At 61.8% G+C, this 14,060-nt stretch overlaps 2 protein-coding genes across 17 annotated transcripts in view; one reads left to right on the top strand and one right to left on the bottom strand.

Moving 5' to 3' along the window:
• FRMD1 (FERM domain containing 1) overlaps window positions 1-2,407 on the top strand; it is a 31,002-nt gene extending 28,595 nt beyond the window's left edge. For 3 of the 7 annotated variants that reach the window (XM_072966239.1, XM_072966237.1, XM_072966238.1), the window contains one exon: window positions 56-2,407. In XM_072966239.1, coding sequence (XP_072822340.1) covers window positions 56-384 — 329 coding nt within the window. In that variant the 3' untranslated portion in view covers window positions 385-2,407. The remainder of the gene's footprint in view (window positions 1-55) is intronic. The other 4 variants (XR_012075145.1, XR_012075142.1, XR_012075144.1 and 1 more) reach the window with 4 other exon arrangements.
• Window positions 1-14,060, bottom strand: part of KIF25 (kinesin family member 25) — a 56,051-nt gene that overhangs the window by 7,444 nt on the left and 34,547 nt on the right. For 4 of the 10 annotated variants that reach the window (XM_072966226.1, XM_072966235.1, XM_072966236.1 and 1 more), the window contains 8 exons: window positions 13,155-13,331; window positions 11,873-12,024; window positions 10,312-10,518; window positions 9,803-9,958; window positions 8,600-8,735; window positions 3,375-3,576; window positions 2,409-2,830; window positions 437-615 (listed from right to left, as the gene is read on the bottom strand). In XM_072966226.1, the coding sequence (XP_072822327.1) occupies window positions 3,570-3,576; window positions 8,600-8,735; window positions 9,803-9,958; window positions 10,312-10,518; window positions 11,873-12,024; window positions 13,155-13,331 (835 nt within the window). In that variant the 3' untranslated portion in view covers window positions 437-615; window positions 2,409-2,830; window positions 3,375-3,569. Of the gene's footprint in view, window positions 1-436; window positions 616-2,408; window positions 2,831-3,374; window positions 3,577-8,494; window positions 8,736-9,192; window positions 9,341-9,802; window positions 9,959-10,311; window positions 10,519-11,872; window positions 12,025-13,154; window positions 13,332-14,060 lie in introns of those variants that run through there. The other 6 variants (XM_072966227.1, XM_072966229.1, XM_072966228.1 and 3 more) reach the window with 6 other exon arrangements.

Here is a 14,060-nt window from a genome sequence, read left to right as displayed (position 1 = left end):
GGAGGGGAGCGGAAGGCGTCCAAGTACCAGACTCGCCTCTGGCCTCTCCCTGCAGATCCTGGAGGCGGAGGCGGCGGCCGACCGTGCAGACCAGCACAGCCGCAGCCTGGACGACGTGCGCCCCACACCTGCCCCGCGCTGCGTGCCGCGCAGCGGTCCCCTCGGCCACGCACTGGACCCCGCGCCCAAGCTCCTCTGCGGAAGGAGGTCCATGGATGGCCTCTCCGTGGACCTGCTCAGGGAGGACCACCTCCCGGAGGAATTTGTGGTATAGACGTCTGGCGGCGCCGCTCCACCCACACCGCACAGCTCCGCCCACGTGGGGCTCCAGCCACGCAGGGCCACACCTGCCCGGGAGGCTCCCACCGCCCACCACCTGGTTGACTGAGGCGTCTGGCCCATCTTCTATACCTGGCGCTTCCTCCTGCGTCCTCACCTGTCGGAGGTGTGGAGCCCGCTCTGACGTGAAACCTGGAGTGATGATCGTGTCCCACTTCCTGTGCCATGTGGACTGTGGTTGGTCCGAGCTCCTTCCATACTGGTCTCCAGGAGACAGAAGCCGGGTCTGGCCGTCCAAACTCCAGGCAGTGGAGTGAGGCCTGTGCTGGCTGTACCCTGGGAAGGAAAGTGTCTTAGCTTCTTCTGGGCATTGAAGAGACCCCTGGGGGTCCCCCGCCACCGACCCAATGGATGGTGAGACCAATGGAGCAAGCCTTCCAGGAGTCCTTGAGCTCAAGGTCACCATCACTGTCACCTCCCTGGCCACAGGCTTCCCCGGACCACTCCCTTTGCAGCTCCTGCTGCTCAGTCCTGGGTGCACGGGACAGAGGCCCCTGTGTGGGGCGTCAGCCCAGCTCCTTCACCCGGGACCCCAGCAGAGCCCACCCTATCTGCCACGTGTACACAGGCGGCACCTGGCCTAGAACAGCACGGCTACGTGGCCACATGGTCCCATGAAGTGGGTGTCCTCAGCAGGAAGTGGGAGAGGCAGGCGAGAGAGGAAGTGATCCCGTGCTGAGCACATCAAAGGGTGTTCCCAAAGGAAGCCTGCCAGCACAGGTGCCCGAGGCTCAGAGCCCGAGTTCCTCCTTTCCAGTCACAAGGCCAACTTTAAAGCAGTGTCCCTTTTCCTGCCAGTGCCCATCCAGTCAGAAGGGCGTCTGTGCACAAGGGAGCCATGGCCTGTCAGCAGCGGGACGTTGGGGCGCTCAGCCTGCGTCAGCGCTGGTCACCCTTCCGGGCCTTTCACTGCCATGGTCCTCCTCCCCGAATCAGAAGACTGGACGGGAGGTGTGGGCGGAGGTGGGGCTGCACCGCCCCGCCCTCCACGTCTGCACCCTGTCTCGAGCAGGCCTCACAAGCGGCTGAATAGCTGAGCCAAGTTTGCAGTGATTTCTGGAGAAGCGTGTTGAGGGACTTTGACCTTTGCTGGAGGCTGTGCTGTCGGAGCGCTAAGAGGCTAGTGAGCAGCCAGGTGTCCTTCTAACAGGGGACGCACCGGGGGCAGGAGCGCCAGGGCAGGTCCGCGGGTGGGAGGGCTGGCTGCTGTAGTTGTGCTGTGCTGTCCCTTCCAAGTCAGGGCAGCTTCCCCTCACCCGTCCCCACATCCAGGGCCCTGTGTGCAGGGGGCTGTCCTCGAAGCCATCCACCTCGTGGACGGGGCGGAGTGGCTCCAGCTGGTGGAGGGAGCCAGCATCAGCCTGGCTTTGTGTCCCCAGATGGAGAGACAGAGCTGGCGCTGCATCTCACCTGCCTCCTGACCCCAGGTGGGACTCCTGCCTCGTGCTCTGCAGAGGCTCCGAGAGGGGCCGCTCCGAACAGGTGGAACTCCGTGGGTACCACCACCCTCCAGCCCGAGGCTGGTGACAGGCACCTGGGCGTGGTGAGACTCTTTCCACCTGTGGGTCCTCTCCCCTCACACAAGATCCGCACCCCCACGCCTGCTGCCGTCTTCGCCTGGACGCGCTGACCTGCGCCTCACTGTCGGAGAGCCCGAGACATCGTCCCCTCCCTGTCCTGCTTGTGCTGTGAGGACCCCGTGGGGCCGAGTCCACCTCAGGCTCATGTTGGCGCCGGGCGGAGCCTGAGTCCCGGGTTGGGTGGGGCTGCAGCCAAGCTGACGCTGCTGGCCCTTTCTATGAAGGGAAGCTTGTCCGTGCGCGTGTGACAAGAGCTGGACACACATCTCTGTCTGCACCTGGGCGGCCTCTGTGCGCACCTGTACGCGGGGAGGCCACGCTGGCCCTCAGTTCACACAGGGAGGGCTCCTGGCCACTGCGGGCCTCCCCCTGTGAGGACCCTCCATGTCCCAGCGCTGTGTGGACAGAGGGACTTGGGGGGTGACAGCCCCTGCCCCCTGGAGCTCAGCTTTATCTTACTTGTTTTTTAAAAGGTGGCAAGAAACCTACCTTCATCTGTGGTGTGGCGTTGCCGAGGTCAGCGCTGCCGTGGGGCTGGGCCAGGCAGGGAGGGCCAGGGGTCGGTGGAGGCAGCCTCATCTCCCCAGCGCCCCCTCACTGAACAGACTCCCCACAGGCAGGTCAGGTGCCGGCACCGGGTAGATGGCAGATGGGGCAGCGCTCCCAGCATGGAGCACGGTGAGGGCAGGGTCAGCAGCCGTGGTGCTGGACTCCTGGGCTGCCCTTCGGTCCCCCCCACAGGAGGTACCCACGCGCCCGGGGCTGCCCCGGGCACCGAGCCTGGTGCCACAAGGGCAGGTGGCGAGGGAGGGGAGCCTGAGTGTGGTCTGGGCCTGGAAGATGGCGTCCGGAGGTGTGGAGGCCTGAGCCCTGCTTTCCCGCAAATTTCCAAAATCATGCTGAGACAGGCCCTCATGGGAAAAAAAAATGAGGTTGCACGTGTCCTGATCCAGGGTCCAGGATGACCTTTTCCCCTTTAAAGGAATTTTGTGAGCAGGAGCCCAGCCCCACAGGCTGCTTTGCTGTTGCACAAAGCAGGTGTCAGGGAGGGGCAGCGGGCGTCAGGGTGAGGCTGAAATAAGCTGTTTGGGGCCGCGACCTACACACACCCATACACGTGCACACGCAAGCATACGTGTGCACACGGATGTGGGCAGACGTGGAAGTCAACGTGGGTTGGTGGAAGGACACTTCCACCGGATGCCCGCGTGGAGCTCCTAGCGGGGACTGAGCTGCGCTCCCGCCCCCGGCCCCGCCCGTCCCTCGGCCACCACGAGAGGGCGCTGGCTGCACGCTCTGGCTCCTCGCAGGGCGGCTGCCGCGCCTGCAGGACGTTCAGGGACAGACCTGGGTGTGCGGGTCAGGCCTTGAAGCGGGGGGTGGGGGTGGACACGACCTTGCGGCGAGCCTGCTGGGGGGCGGCATGGAGCATGCCTGGGATGGCCCGGTGCTCACCCGTGTGGTTTCCGACTGGCCTCCCGGTGAGGTCAGAGCCCACGTCCAGGCTGCCCTTTCTTCTGTCACCCGGATACAGCCCATCTTGAGGGTGGCCAGCGCCCTCTGTCCTTGGCAGATGAGAGGCAGCAGGGACCGCTGGCTGACCCCAAGAAACCACCAGGGCGAGGTTGGGGGTTCCGTTTCTGCCCTTCCTCAGCGCCTGTGGAGACACAGAAAACTGTGCCAAGTGTCTGTGAGTCACTCCGGTGGTCAGGGCACGTGGAGGACAGTCAGAGGCCAAGAGGGACCTCGCGTGGTCTCCAACCCCTTCCCCACGGCCCCCTCCCCACCCGGAGGAAGCGGCAGCCTAGAGGGGGCAGCCCCTCTCCAGGAGAGGAACATCAGACAAAACACCTTCTCCTTTGGCATCAATTAGGCCCAAAGGTCTCTCAGGCAAAGCAGATACCAGGAGACACCCGGGAAAACAGGTGTCAGCTGGCAGGGAAAGGGGTTTGTGAGAAGGGCCATCATGGCTGGTGGGGGGCCTGCTAAGTGGACCCACTCACCTTGTCCGGGGCGTGTGGCCCCAGGGCTGTGGAGGGGTGGGAGCCCCCACACATCTCCCTCCCCATTTGTCAGGGCTAAGAGGGACACCCACCCAGGTTTCCTCTGGACCCCAAAGAGCGTGCAGATGGCTCAGGAAAGTGTCGGCTGGACAGACATGACCACCAGCTACCCTAGCCGGGCAGGGGGAAGAGGAGGCCAGAGCTCATGCTGGCGGGTCTAATTCACAAGAACCTGCGGGCTTGTTTGGAGCTGGGCCGCCCGCCAGGTCTTGCTGGGACCCGGGAACCTGCGCTTTGACGGTACCCGCCTGTTTGCCCTGGGACCTGGTGCAGTGGAGCAGCAGCCTGCGGTAGAGACCGCCCCTGTGGGCGGTTGCGCAGGACATGACAGCTGACCTGGGAGCGGTTCTGTCGGTGGCCTCGCCCTCACAGTCGTGGACCAGGAGTCCAGGGCTCCGGTCCTGCCAGCCACCTTTGTTCCATGAAGTGTTTTGCACCCTGTGGTCGTGTCACCCTCCCACTCTCCCTCTTGGGAGACAGAATCCGTGTCCAGGGCGTCCTTTCTCCAAGGACGGCTGCAAGTGGTTGAAGACTCAGAGGAGAGGAGCGGGGTGGCTGAGGCCGGGGCGGGGGTGGGAGTTGCCCTTTCACTGCTGACCGGGCACCCCAGGGGCAGGCTTCACCGGAGGCTCTGATGGCGGGGACTCGGAGCTGGGCCTCTGCGCTACACTGCACCGGGCAGGGTGAACTGACCACGAGGCCATGACGCGCAGGCGCTGGGCCCCACTGGTGGTGTTCACATGGTTACAGCCTTTCAAAAAATGTGCATAACTAGGGCTTTTTAACCATAAGCAGTTAAGATCGCCATCTCTCCACTCAGCATTCACTCCACACCCTCCCCGCGGTCGCGGGCGGAATCTGCGGGCATGTCGGGCCCTGCCAGCGGGGAGGTCAGGTTTGGTGGGAGACAGCCAGGAGGTTCAGTCACAGCCGGCTGGACGGGGGCAGCAGGGGCCCCCAGGAGGACCCCTGCAGCCAGAGGTCACGTCTCTGGGGACCCGGACCCCCAGTGCAGGCAGGACGTGGGGACAGGAAGGGAAACAAAGCTGGCACAGGGCCAGGGTTGGGGGCAGAGGGGCCTGCAGCTCAGGAGCCCCCGCACCCCCTCCCCGGGCCGCGCTGCGAGGGGAAGCCGGCGCCTTAAACCTCAGGATGAGGAGGTGCTGGGGGAAAGTGGGCGTGTCTTCCCCAGTCAAGGGCCTGTCGAGGACGCAGCGGGAAAACACAGGGGGTGCAATCGGAAGAACTGACCGAAGTGCCTCTCGGAGTTCCGTGGCGGTCTGCGCTATTTGCCAGCTTTTTAAAGCTGTGACTTGATGGTTTTTAAGTTTTCCTCTAAGTGTTTTTCTGCATACCTACTTTAGAATGTATAACATTATTTTTCCTGCAGGAGGGCCCCCATCACCAACTATGTACATAAGGTTCAGGTCTCAGGCCCAGCCCGCCCCCGGGACTCTGCTCCAGGACCTCTGATCACAGGCGGGGACGTGTCCCAGGCCCCCTTTGTTCTCTGCTTCCTCCACAGGACATGGAGTTCCTGTGAACACAAAACAGCTTTCCTATGAGAGCAAATGTAGGAGCATTAATCATTCATAGACTTCAGCCATGGGAAAAGGCCACGGCCTCCCGGGAATCTCCTGGTGTGGTGGGGGAGTCAGGGTGGGGGGGGGTTGTAGCAGGAGGACTGGGCTGTCCAGGGTGGCAGCTCGGCCGGGCACTGGGGGAGCAGGTCTGGGAGGCAGGTTCCCTAGGAAGCCACAAGGCCCCGAGGCAGCGATCTGCCCAGCCTGGACAAAGGCCAGGTCCTCCCCTCAGCCGTCCCGGGACAGCAGAACGTGGGCGCTGGTCTGCGAGGTTCTGGTCCACACTCCTGCCCCGTGTGACCCTGCTGTCGCTGTGTGGATGTGGGAGCAGACGCGGGGGTGCCTGGCGGGCAGGCTCCGGCACATCTAATCCTTGTCCTGGTTTTGAAGTCTTCAAGGGCGGGCTGTGCCACATTTATGGTAGTATCCCCCATCTCCCCCGAGGAACGGCCCCGTGCTCAGTGGGCCTCCAAGGGGTGGCTGAGCAAGTGAGTGGAGGGCGGACTCCCTGGTGCAGGCGCTCAGGGACCTCAGCGGGTGGTGCCAGCTCCCTCTAGGCCCCGTGCTCTTCCTCCCCAGGAGCTGCACACATCCACCCCCCCCACCAAGCAGATGTGTGGAGCAGATGTACACTGTGCACAGACCCAGGGGCCTAGGATGAGCAGGGAGGGCCCAGGAATCCAGGGCTCCCCACAGGGACACCCACGGGGAGGCTGAGACCCAGTGGCTCCCTCCTCCACAAACGAAGTGTTTTCTGTCTCTGCCAACAATGCCAAATTGGAGACCACAGACCACCAGCCTTGGGGCTGACCCTTGGCCATTCTGAGGGCTGGAGGCTCCAACAGCCACAACAATGTGCTGACACAGCCCTGGCCGGTCCCCTGGGACACCTGACCCTGCCACGTGCTGGCCTCGGCGTGTGGACAGCTCCCTCCTCCTCAGTGCCCCTGTGACTGGGCTGTCAGGGTTCGGCCAGCTGTTCCCGCCCTGAGGCTCACAGTGACCATCTTGAGTGCTGAGGGGGCGTCCAGGGCAGCAGGCAGTGCCTCCTGGGCAAGTCCTCACCTGCAAGAGGACACTGGGCTAGGGGGGGCAGAGAATGTGAAGGGGGCCTTCTGAATACAAAACACACACACGTTCACTTGGTCCTTATTTTGCTGCATCTGTCTGCTCATCAACCCATCATCTAACTCCCTGCACCGAAACCGTGAGTGCAGACAGGTTCCTGCAGTCCCAGCCCAGCCCTGCCATTTAGGAGAGCCCCTTCTCCCACCGGGGGGACCCCGTCCCCACTGTCTCCCTGCATCTTTGTTTGCTCACTGCCCCGAGGTGCCCAGGCTCCTGGCCTCGCTGGGCAAATGCACAGCCTGGAGAAGCAGCAGGAGTGGCGGGAAGGCCAGTCAGGGGCCCTGGACGTGGACTCACCCCTCCCCAGCGCCGGCCTGTGGGTTCTGGGGGGCATCTGTGGTGAGGCTGGGAACTGGAGCAGGCCGGTGGCCTCCCATGCTGAGTAGCTGTCCCCTCTCCAGCTGTGGACACCCAGAAGGCAATCGAGGGAGGTAGGGGCCCGATGGGGTGCAGAGCACCCAGCCTGAGGCACTGTGGCCACCGAAGTCCCTTGGGCTTGGACCACCTGTCCCCTGAGGTGCTGGCTGTGCGTGGGGTGCTCTGTGGACTTGCTCTCTTAGCCACGCACAAAATCTCTGCCAGAATCCAGCTTTTCACCGTATTTTTGGATATTAAAGCTTTCACATCCCAGTGTCGAAGAGTCCATTCTGACCTAAACCAAAATGTTAACCTTCTGCCTGGTTCTGAGGTTTCTGCTTGCCCCAAGCATGGCAGCCCTTGGAGGGGTGGGGGCTGCATTCCCCATTTGCGAACCCCCGCCTTGCCCGCAGGTCCTCCTCCTTGCCCGGCCTCACTGATCAGGTTACTGGAGGCTGGGGTCATGCCCTCAGCGACACGGATGACCAGATGCTGGTCCTCTCTCGTGGGGACCCTGCATTTACAGGTCTCTTGGGGATCCCCACTCGGCCCCCATGCTGTGGGACTGCAGACTGTTCCTGCCAGGACGGAGGTGGCCGCGCTGGCCCCAGGGACACCCGAGCAGCCGACACCTCCACCCCTGCCTGCTGGCTCTGCACGGTGCTCCCTCCCGGGGACTGTCCCCTCTGTCTGGACACACTCTGTCCCTCGGAGCAACGGGATGACACGGAGAGAACAGCGTGGACAGCCCACCCATTGTGGATGGCCCTCTGTGGCCGAGGGGCCTGGGGGCCCTTCTCAGACGCTTCAAGAGCCAAAGGAAGCATGGTCACTGTGCTCACACCGTGAACTGGCCCTTCATGGACACACTCGGCAGCAGCTGGGGTGGGTGGAGGAGCCCACGTCTCAGAAGGGACATGGGGCTGGGTGCCCCTGCACCGGCTGGGGTGTCATGGCCAGAAATAGCCATGTGGTATGTCCCCCCACCCGTGGCTGCCAGATGTCAGTGGAAGCAAACCTGCCCTCTCTCCTTCTCCCAAGTTCCCGGAGCCCCCAGTGCTGAGGGCCCAGGTCCCACTACATGTCTGCGTCGTGCCCATGGGCAAGCATGTGTCCACGTGGGGGTCCTCATGGGGGGCCCACACGAGGAGGACTCAGGACGCCTGGCCACCTGCCCTTTGTTGGGGGTGTGTGCCTGGCACCCCAACACAGACTCTTTTTACGGATGAGGGAATGGACTTCAGGGGCCAAGTAATCTGTCGGGGACACACGGAACCACCACGAGACCCCAAGTCTGCTCAGATCCTGCTCACGGACGACTGGCTCTGGTGCTGGTCCCCGGGGAGCCCCACCCCCAAATTCTCCTGCCCGGGGGGCTCCCCTGACGCACCTGCTTCTCCCAAGCGCCTGCTGCCTCGGTGGTCCATGCAGGCTTGTGCTGGGCTTTACAAGGTCCAAAGTGCATTTATTTCCAGGGCGCACACATTGCCAGGCGCCGCTGGGAAGCACGTTAAGGGAGGAAAGCCCACGGTGCACCCACCACCTTCACCTGGGTTTTCTGGGGGCTGGACGGCCCCGCTCCACTTGCCGCACTCGGGCCCCAAATCCCAGGCTCTGCAGTGTTTCTGCCACGTGCTTCTGGCACGGGGACACGCACACGATCACCTGCAGCTTGGCGTCGCCTCCTTAAGGAAAGAACAACATGCATTTGGAAGGAATTCCAGTGAAAAACTGGCATCTCTAAAATCCCCAGAGCCCAGGTGGCGGCCACACGCGCCATCTCTGTGACACACCTGCCAGGAGATGCCGCCCCAGCCGCGCTCCTCCCCGGCTGCACACCAGCCCCGGGCCAGGGCGTCCCCTGGAGGCGGCAGCCAGAACAGGCGAGCCTGGGCGCGGAGTCAGACCCGGGCCTGGGACGCCCGCCCTCCGCCACCCCGGACAGGCCGCGGTGCCGAGCAGCGCACACTGTGCCCTCTCCCTCCCAGCAATGCCCTCCTCCTCCCTCGTGTTTTCCTCCATGGAATGAGCGCCACTGGCTTCCCATGACTTAACTGTCATCGAGCTTGGCAGGAGACCCTGGGGGTGCCCCCGGCCCCTCCCCTCCGGAGCTCCCTGTCCTGTGGGTTCAAGAGCCCCCACCTTCCTCTCTGGGCGTGTGCCTTGAGCTGGGCCAGGGCTGCCTCGGGGGAGGTCGGGCAGAGAGCTCAGCGCGGGAACCTGCCTGCTGGGGCGGGCATCTCGGTGCAGGACAGAGCGCCCCGTCCGCTTCCGCTCCATCGCTCTGGAACTTGAGTGGGCGAGGGCCAGCGTAGTCAGGCCACCCCAAGCCCCAAACCCACAGCCTGGTGATTCCGTACCTCCAAGGGTCACCTGCACTTACTCGAACTTACTTGGGTTCCTGGCACCAGCAACCAAGAGTCCCCACCTACAAGTGCAGAGCCCAGCTCGCAGGCATCGTGGGGCTCAGAGGGTCCCACGCCTTGGGGACCCCTTGTGTGCCGCAAGGAGGCAGACCTGGGGAAGCCTGGAGCCCAGCTGGGGGAGCAGGTCGTGCATGCGCTGCGCTGCGCTAACCAACCAGTGCACGTGGCACCGAGGATAGCGAGGAGGCCGGCTGCTAACGAGCGCGCTAGAAATACTGAGGGAGGGGACGCAGTGACCCAGAGAGCCAGCAGTTCCCCGGGAGGTGTGGCCTGGGGCAGGGAGACAGTTTCCCCTCTTTGGGGGTGGTGGCGGGGGCGGCAGGTACCGAGTGCGTCCTGGAGGAAGTGGGTGAGCGTGCTGTTCCGGTACGGGATGTGGCCTCTGCCCTCCGACAGCGCCCCCAGCACGTCCGCGAGGGCCGCCAGGCTCCGGTTTATAAGCGACGTCTCCCGCAGGGCCGATCCGGTCACTCCAGACACACCTGGGGAAGTGCAGAGACCCAGTCAGACATGGGATTTGCACAAATGTGGGTGACATCCAGGTGAATCAGCAAAGCAAAACAGAGACCTCCCAGGAAGCGTGGAGGAGACCCCCAATCATATTTATGTCCCCGACCACCTCCGTGGCAGGGGAGGCACTGGCTGGACCTGGGGCCCCTGCGCTGCCAGCTGCCCCCAGACGACGTGTGTTGGATTGACATGCACTCTGTGGTGGTAAGACAGCAATCCACAAGGACAGACATGGGGGGGAGAGCATCCACCTGGGGCTCCCCGTCCGCTCACGGCCTGGACCCTGCATCCCCAGGTCACCCGGGGGGAAGGCTTCACATCTCACCGACGCACTCGCTGCCCGCCAGGTCCACCAGCTGCAGCTTGGAGAGCACCTGTCCGCCAGGGCCCTGGGACCCCTGCCCGAGTCCTCGGGTCCTTGGGGACACGGACGAGACTGTGCGGGCTGCTCCTGGTCTCCTCCCTGGGGCCGGCCGCCGGGGCGTGGGGCCACGGAGCTCCGCGGGGGGGGACTGGTCTGACTGCCGGTCTGCTGTGGAGGTGGGGGGGGTGGCAAGAGACACAAGAAGAGAGACGGTCCCCCAAGCTCCCCGATGCCTCCCACCTGTGCTGAATGCTCCCAGCTCCGTCCCGGAGGCCCGTACGGCGTGGGGTGCGAGACCCCAGTTGGAGTCCCCAGCTCAAGTAGGGGATGGCGGGGAGGGGGCCCTCGGACCGTGAGGGGCTCCTCTGGGTAAAACACAGGAGAGCAGTGGGGAGAGACCGTTGTTCGTGGTTAAAAGGTGAACCAATACCTAGTTAGTCCCAGGAAAACGATACGGTTCCCTAGATTTGGTACCGACATTGATTAACAATCCCCGTCTGAAGAATCTGTTCTCTCCTACACAAATCAGCTCAACAGTTTCTGTTTTTAATCCTCCACAAAAGCCCGACACAGTGTTTTTCACGTTGACATCTGTATCAATTTCATCATGTGTTATTTCTAAACAGAGGTTTTTAAATGATTAAAAAAAACCCAGAATAGTGAATACCCCCTGTAGAAAGCAAAGAAAATGCACGTAAGTCAGTTTTAAAAAGAACATGAAACGCCTCTGGCGCGCACTGCCCACGAGTGCGCAGACTTTTCCTTTGTGGATCTGCGTGCCAGGCAGGAAGAGCCAGGCCCCGGCGCACGGCCGCGCGCTGCCCGGCCCTCCCTGCGCGCCACTGGGTCCCGGGCTGCTGAGGGTGAGTCCTGCGGGCGGGCGGTTAGGGGGCCGGGCGACCCTGCTCCTCCCCTCCACTTGCCTGGGCCACCTTGGAGGCCGTGACAAGGCGGACTGAGTGTTAGCCCCACTGGCCTGAGGGGGCCTTTCTAGGGTTAAAGCCCCCGGGGCCCAGGGCTGCCCTGCGGTCTGCGTCACTGAGAGCAAGGCTGAGGCCCCAGACCTCACCCTGGAGGTACTGGGAGGTGACGGGGCCCGATCACAGTGGGTGGCGTCTGAGCTCCCACTGCCCCAGGTGGCCTGACGTGCACTGCCCTGGACTTTCTGACCCATAAAGCCCCAGGAACCCCGACTCTCCCGTAACAGGAATCATCTCATACACTGGTCTGTAACCTTCTAACCTCAGCCACAAAGAGAGTGTCACTCCTGGTGATCGCGTCAGGTTCCAAAGTGAAAACATGCATCTGATGTAGCAAAGCGCCTTCCTCCATCCCACCCACCACCCTTTCTTCTCAGCCCAGATCCCCATGGCTCTTGGGTTTGGGTTCCAGACCGTCCAACCACGTGACTGCCATTCCTCCCTCGGTCCCGCATGGTGCCTCAGAGCCTGCACGTCCACGATCCTTTTCTTCTCGTGTAGATTTCTATTTGGGCAACTGACCGGGCACTGGGGCCACTCACCGGTGCTGCAGGAGGAGGCGGCTGCAGTCAAAGTCACCGTGATCACCAGGTGAGACCTGGACGAATCAGCATGCACTGCGGTGGCCTGCTTGGTCCGGAGCCGCAGAGCTGCAGCCACGAGCGTCATCAGCTCCACGGCACTCTGGACAGACCTGGCAGAGGGGACACAGAAGTCCCAGTGACGGCAGAGGGCACCCGCCTCACAGAAACCCCTTGTACAAACTGAGTGTACCCTGCTCAGGAAAGCAGCTCTTAGACAAAATTCAACACGCTGAATCAAACGTTGCAGTTTCATGAGGCCTGACTGACTAGCTGCGTCCCTAACCGCTTTGCCCGGACATAATCAGCTGCTCTGGGACCAAGTGGAGACCCCAGAGTTTTCAACTTGGGGATTCTCTTATTTACAGTCCCCTCAGGACCCCAAGACTTTTAAATATTTTGTCTATCAAGTCAAATTTCATCAAATGCAGGAAATCAACATTTAAGTTGCTTTCCTGCGTTAATCGATGAGCCATGACAGCCAGTCAGAGCTCCGGGCCTGCAGGAGGCAGGACTTCGGTCCCGCCGTCCATCAGTCAGAAGCTGACAGCTTTGGTTAACGTGCATAAACTCTCACGGCGAAACGCATGAGTTCCCTGAGGTTTTCTCAAATGTTACCATCAGTCTGTGGGACCCCGAGACCCCGGGACAGGCCGTGCAGCTCCTCCCTGTGCTGTCGTCAGGCGGTCCCTGCTTGCGGCAAAGCTGACCCACAAGGGCGGATTTAAGGACACAGAACTCCAAGGAGTGTATCGAATCAGCACAGGAGCTGTGGTTTCTCACAGGGTGATTCAGGGGCGTATTCTGTGAAACCTGGACATCACAGGTGGGAAGCAAGGACGCCTGTGCTCAGCCGCGTCCCCCGGGGCACACAGTGTGACTTCGCCACAGCTGTCTCATCAGCCGGGCTGCGGGGATAACACCTGTCCCATCGACCCTTAAAGGAGAGCTTCTGACGGAGCAACTAGTCTGTGGTGCTTGTGATTTTACAGAGGTCATCTCCAGGGGGGTGAGAACAGCTCAGCAGCAGAGCACGTGCGCAGCATGCATGAGGTTCTAGGTTCGATCCCCAGCGCCTCCATTAGAAAAAACACACAGCAGAAAGCGAACTGAAAGCTGCAACGCGCACACTCCGCAGCGCGACCCCAGGAGCCGCCTCTCGAGGAGCGCCGGCTCAGGCGGCCGGCTCCCTGGGGCCCCCGGAGGTGCCGCTGCCCGGGAGCGTGGCACCTGGACTACTCACTCTCGGGTCAGCCCAGAGACCTCCTTCCTTCCCTCCGTGGTTGTCAGCACCTGGCACTTCGCCCTGGACACCACAGCACAGCTGTCTTTGGCCAGAAGGTCACAAATGTCGTTATTATAAACTTCCACTACGGAAACGTCCACCTCCGGGCGCCTGGAGGGGTTTTCTGCAAGAAGCCTGGAGGAGGGGTGGGGAGGGACACACAAGAGACTCAGCCACCAGGGGAGCTCAGATGACCCCGCAGAGAAAGTGGTTAATCAACTGGCTTTGAACGCGAGGGGACTGCAGTGCTAGAAAACGCTCAGCAGAACTCGTGGCCCAGCGGCACCGGGCAGCATCTCACTGACCAAGGCCTTGCAGGAGGAAGGGGCACCCTCGTTGCTTGTTTTAATTCTTACTTTTTAACTGAAGTGTAGTCGACTTACAACGTTAGTTTCAGGTGTACAGCAAAGCGATTCATTTACACATACACATTCATATATACGTATACTTTTTCATATTCTTTTCCATTACAGCTCATTACAAGAAACTGAATATAGTTCCCTGTGCTACCGGTAGGTCCTTGTTGTCTACCTGTTTTGTACACAGTAATACGTATCTGTTCATCCCAAACTCCTCATCTATCCTCTTTAAACTGCAGAGTAAATCACTGTCCTGGGAACAAAGTTATTTTATCTGAGTTACGTCTAAGTCAACGATTTCGGCCATCGGTACCCTTCTCATTCCAAACGTACTGGGTAAAGAGGCTTGGAGGCCGCACAGCCGTGACTCAGAAGTCACCATGCCGAGCGCGATGCCCGCACGGAAGCCCAGAGCGGACCGCAAAGACCCTGAGAGCCGTCCCAGTAACCGCGCTTGTTTGTTTTAAAACTTGTTCCGTTTTAGGGAGGACTGAGTCAATTCCAT

Source organism: Vicugna pacos, chromosome 8, assembly GCF_048564905.1.
Source record: "Vicugna pacos chromosome 8, VicPac4, whole genome shotgun sequence".
Classification (NCBI taxonomy): Eukaryota; Metazoa; Chordata; class Mammalia; order Artiodactyla; family Camelidae; genus Vicugna; species Vicugna pacos.
Note: the sequence above shows the minus strand (reverse complement) of the source record. Positions and strands in the feature narration are given on the sequence as shown.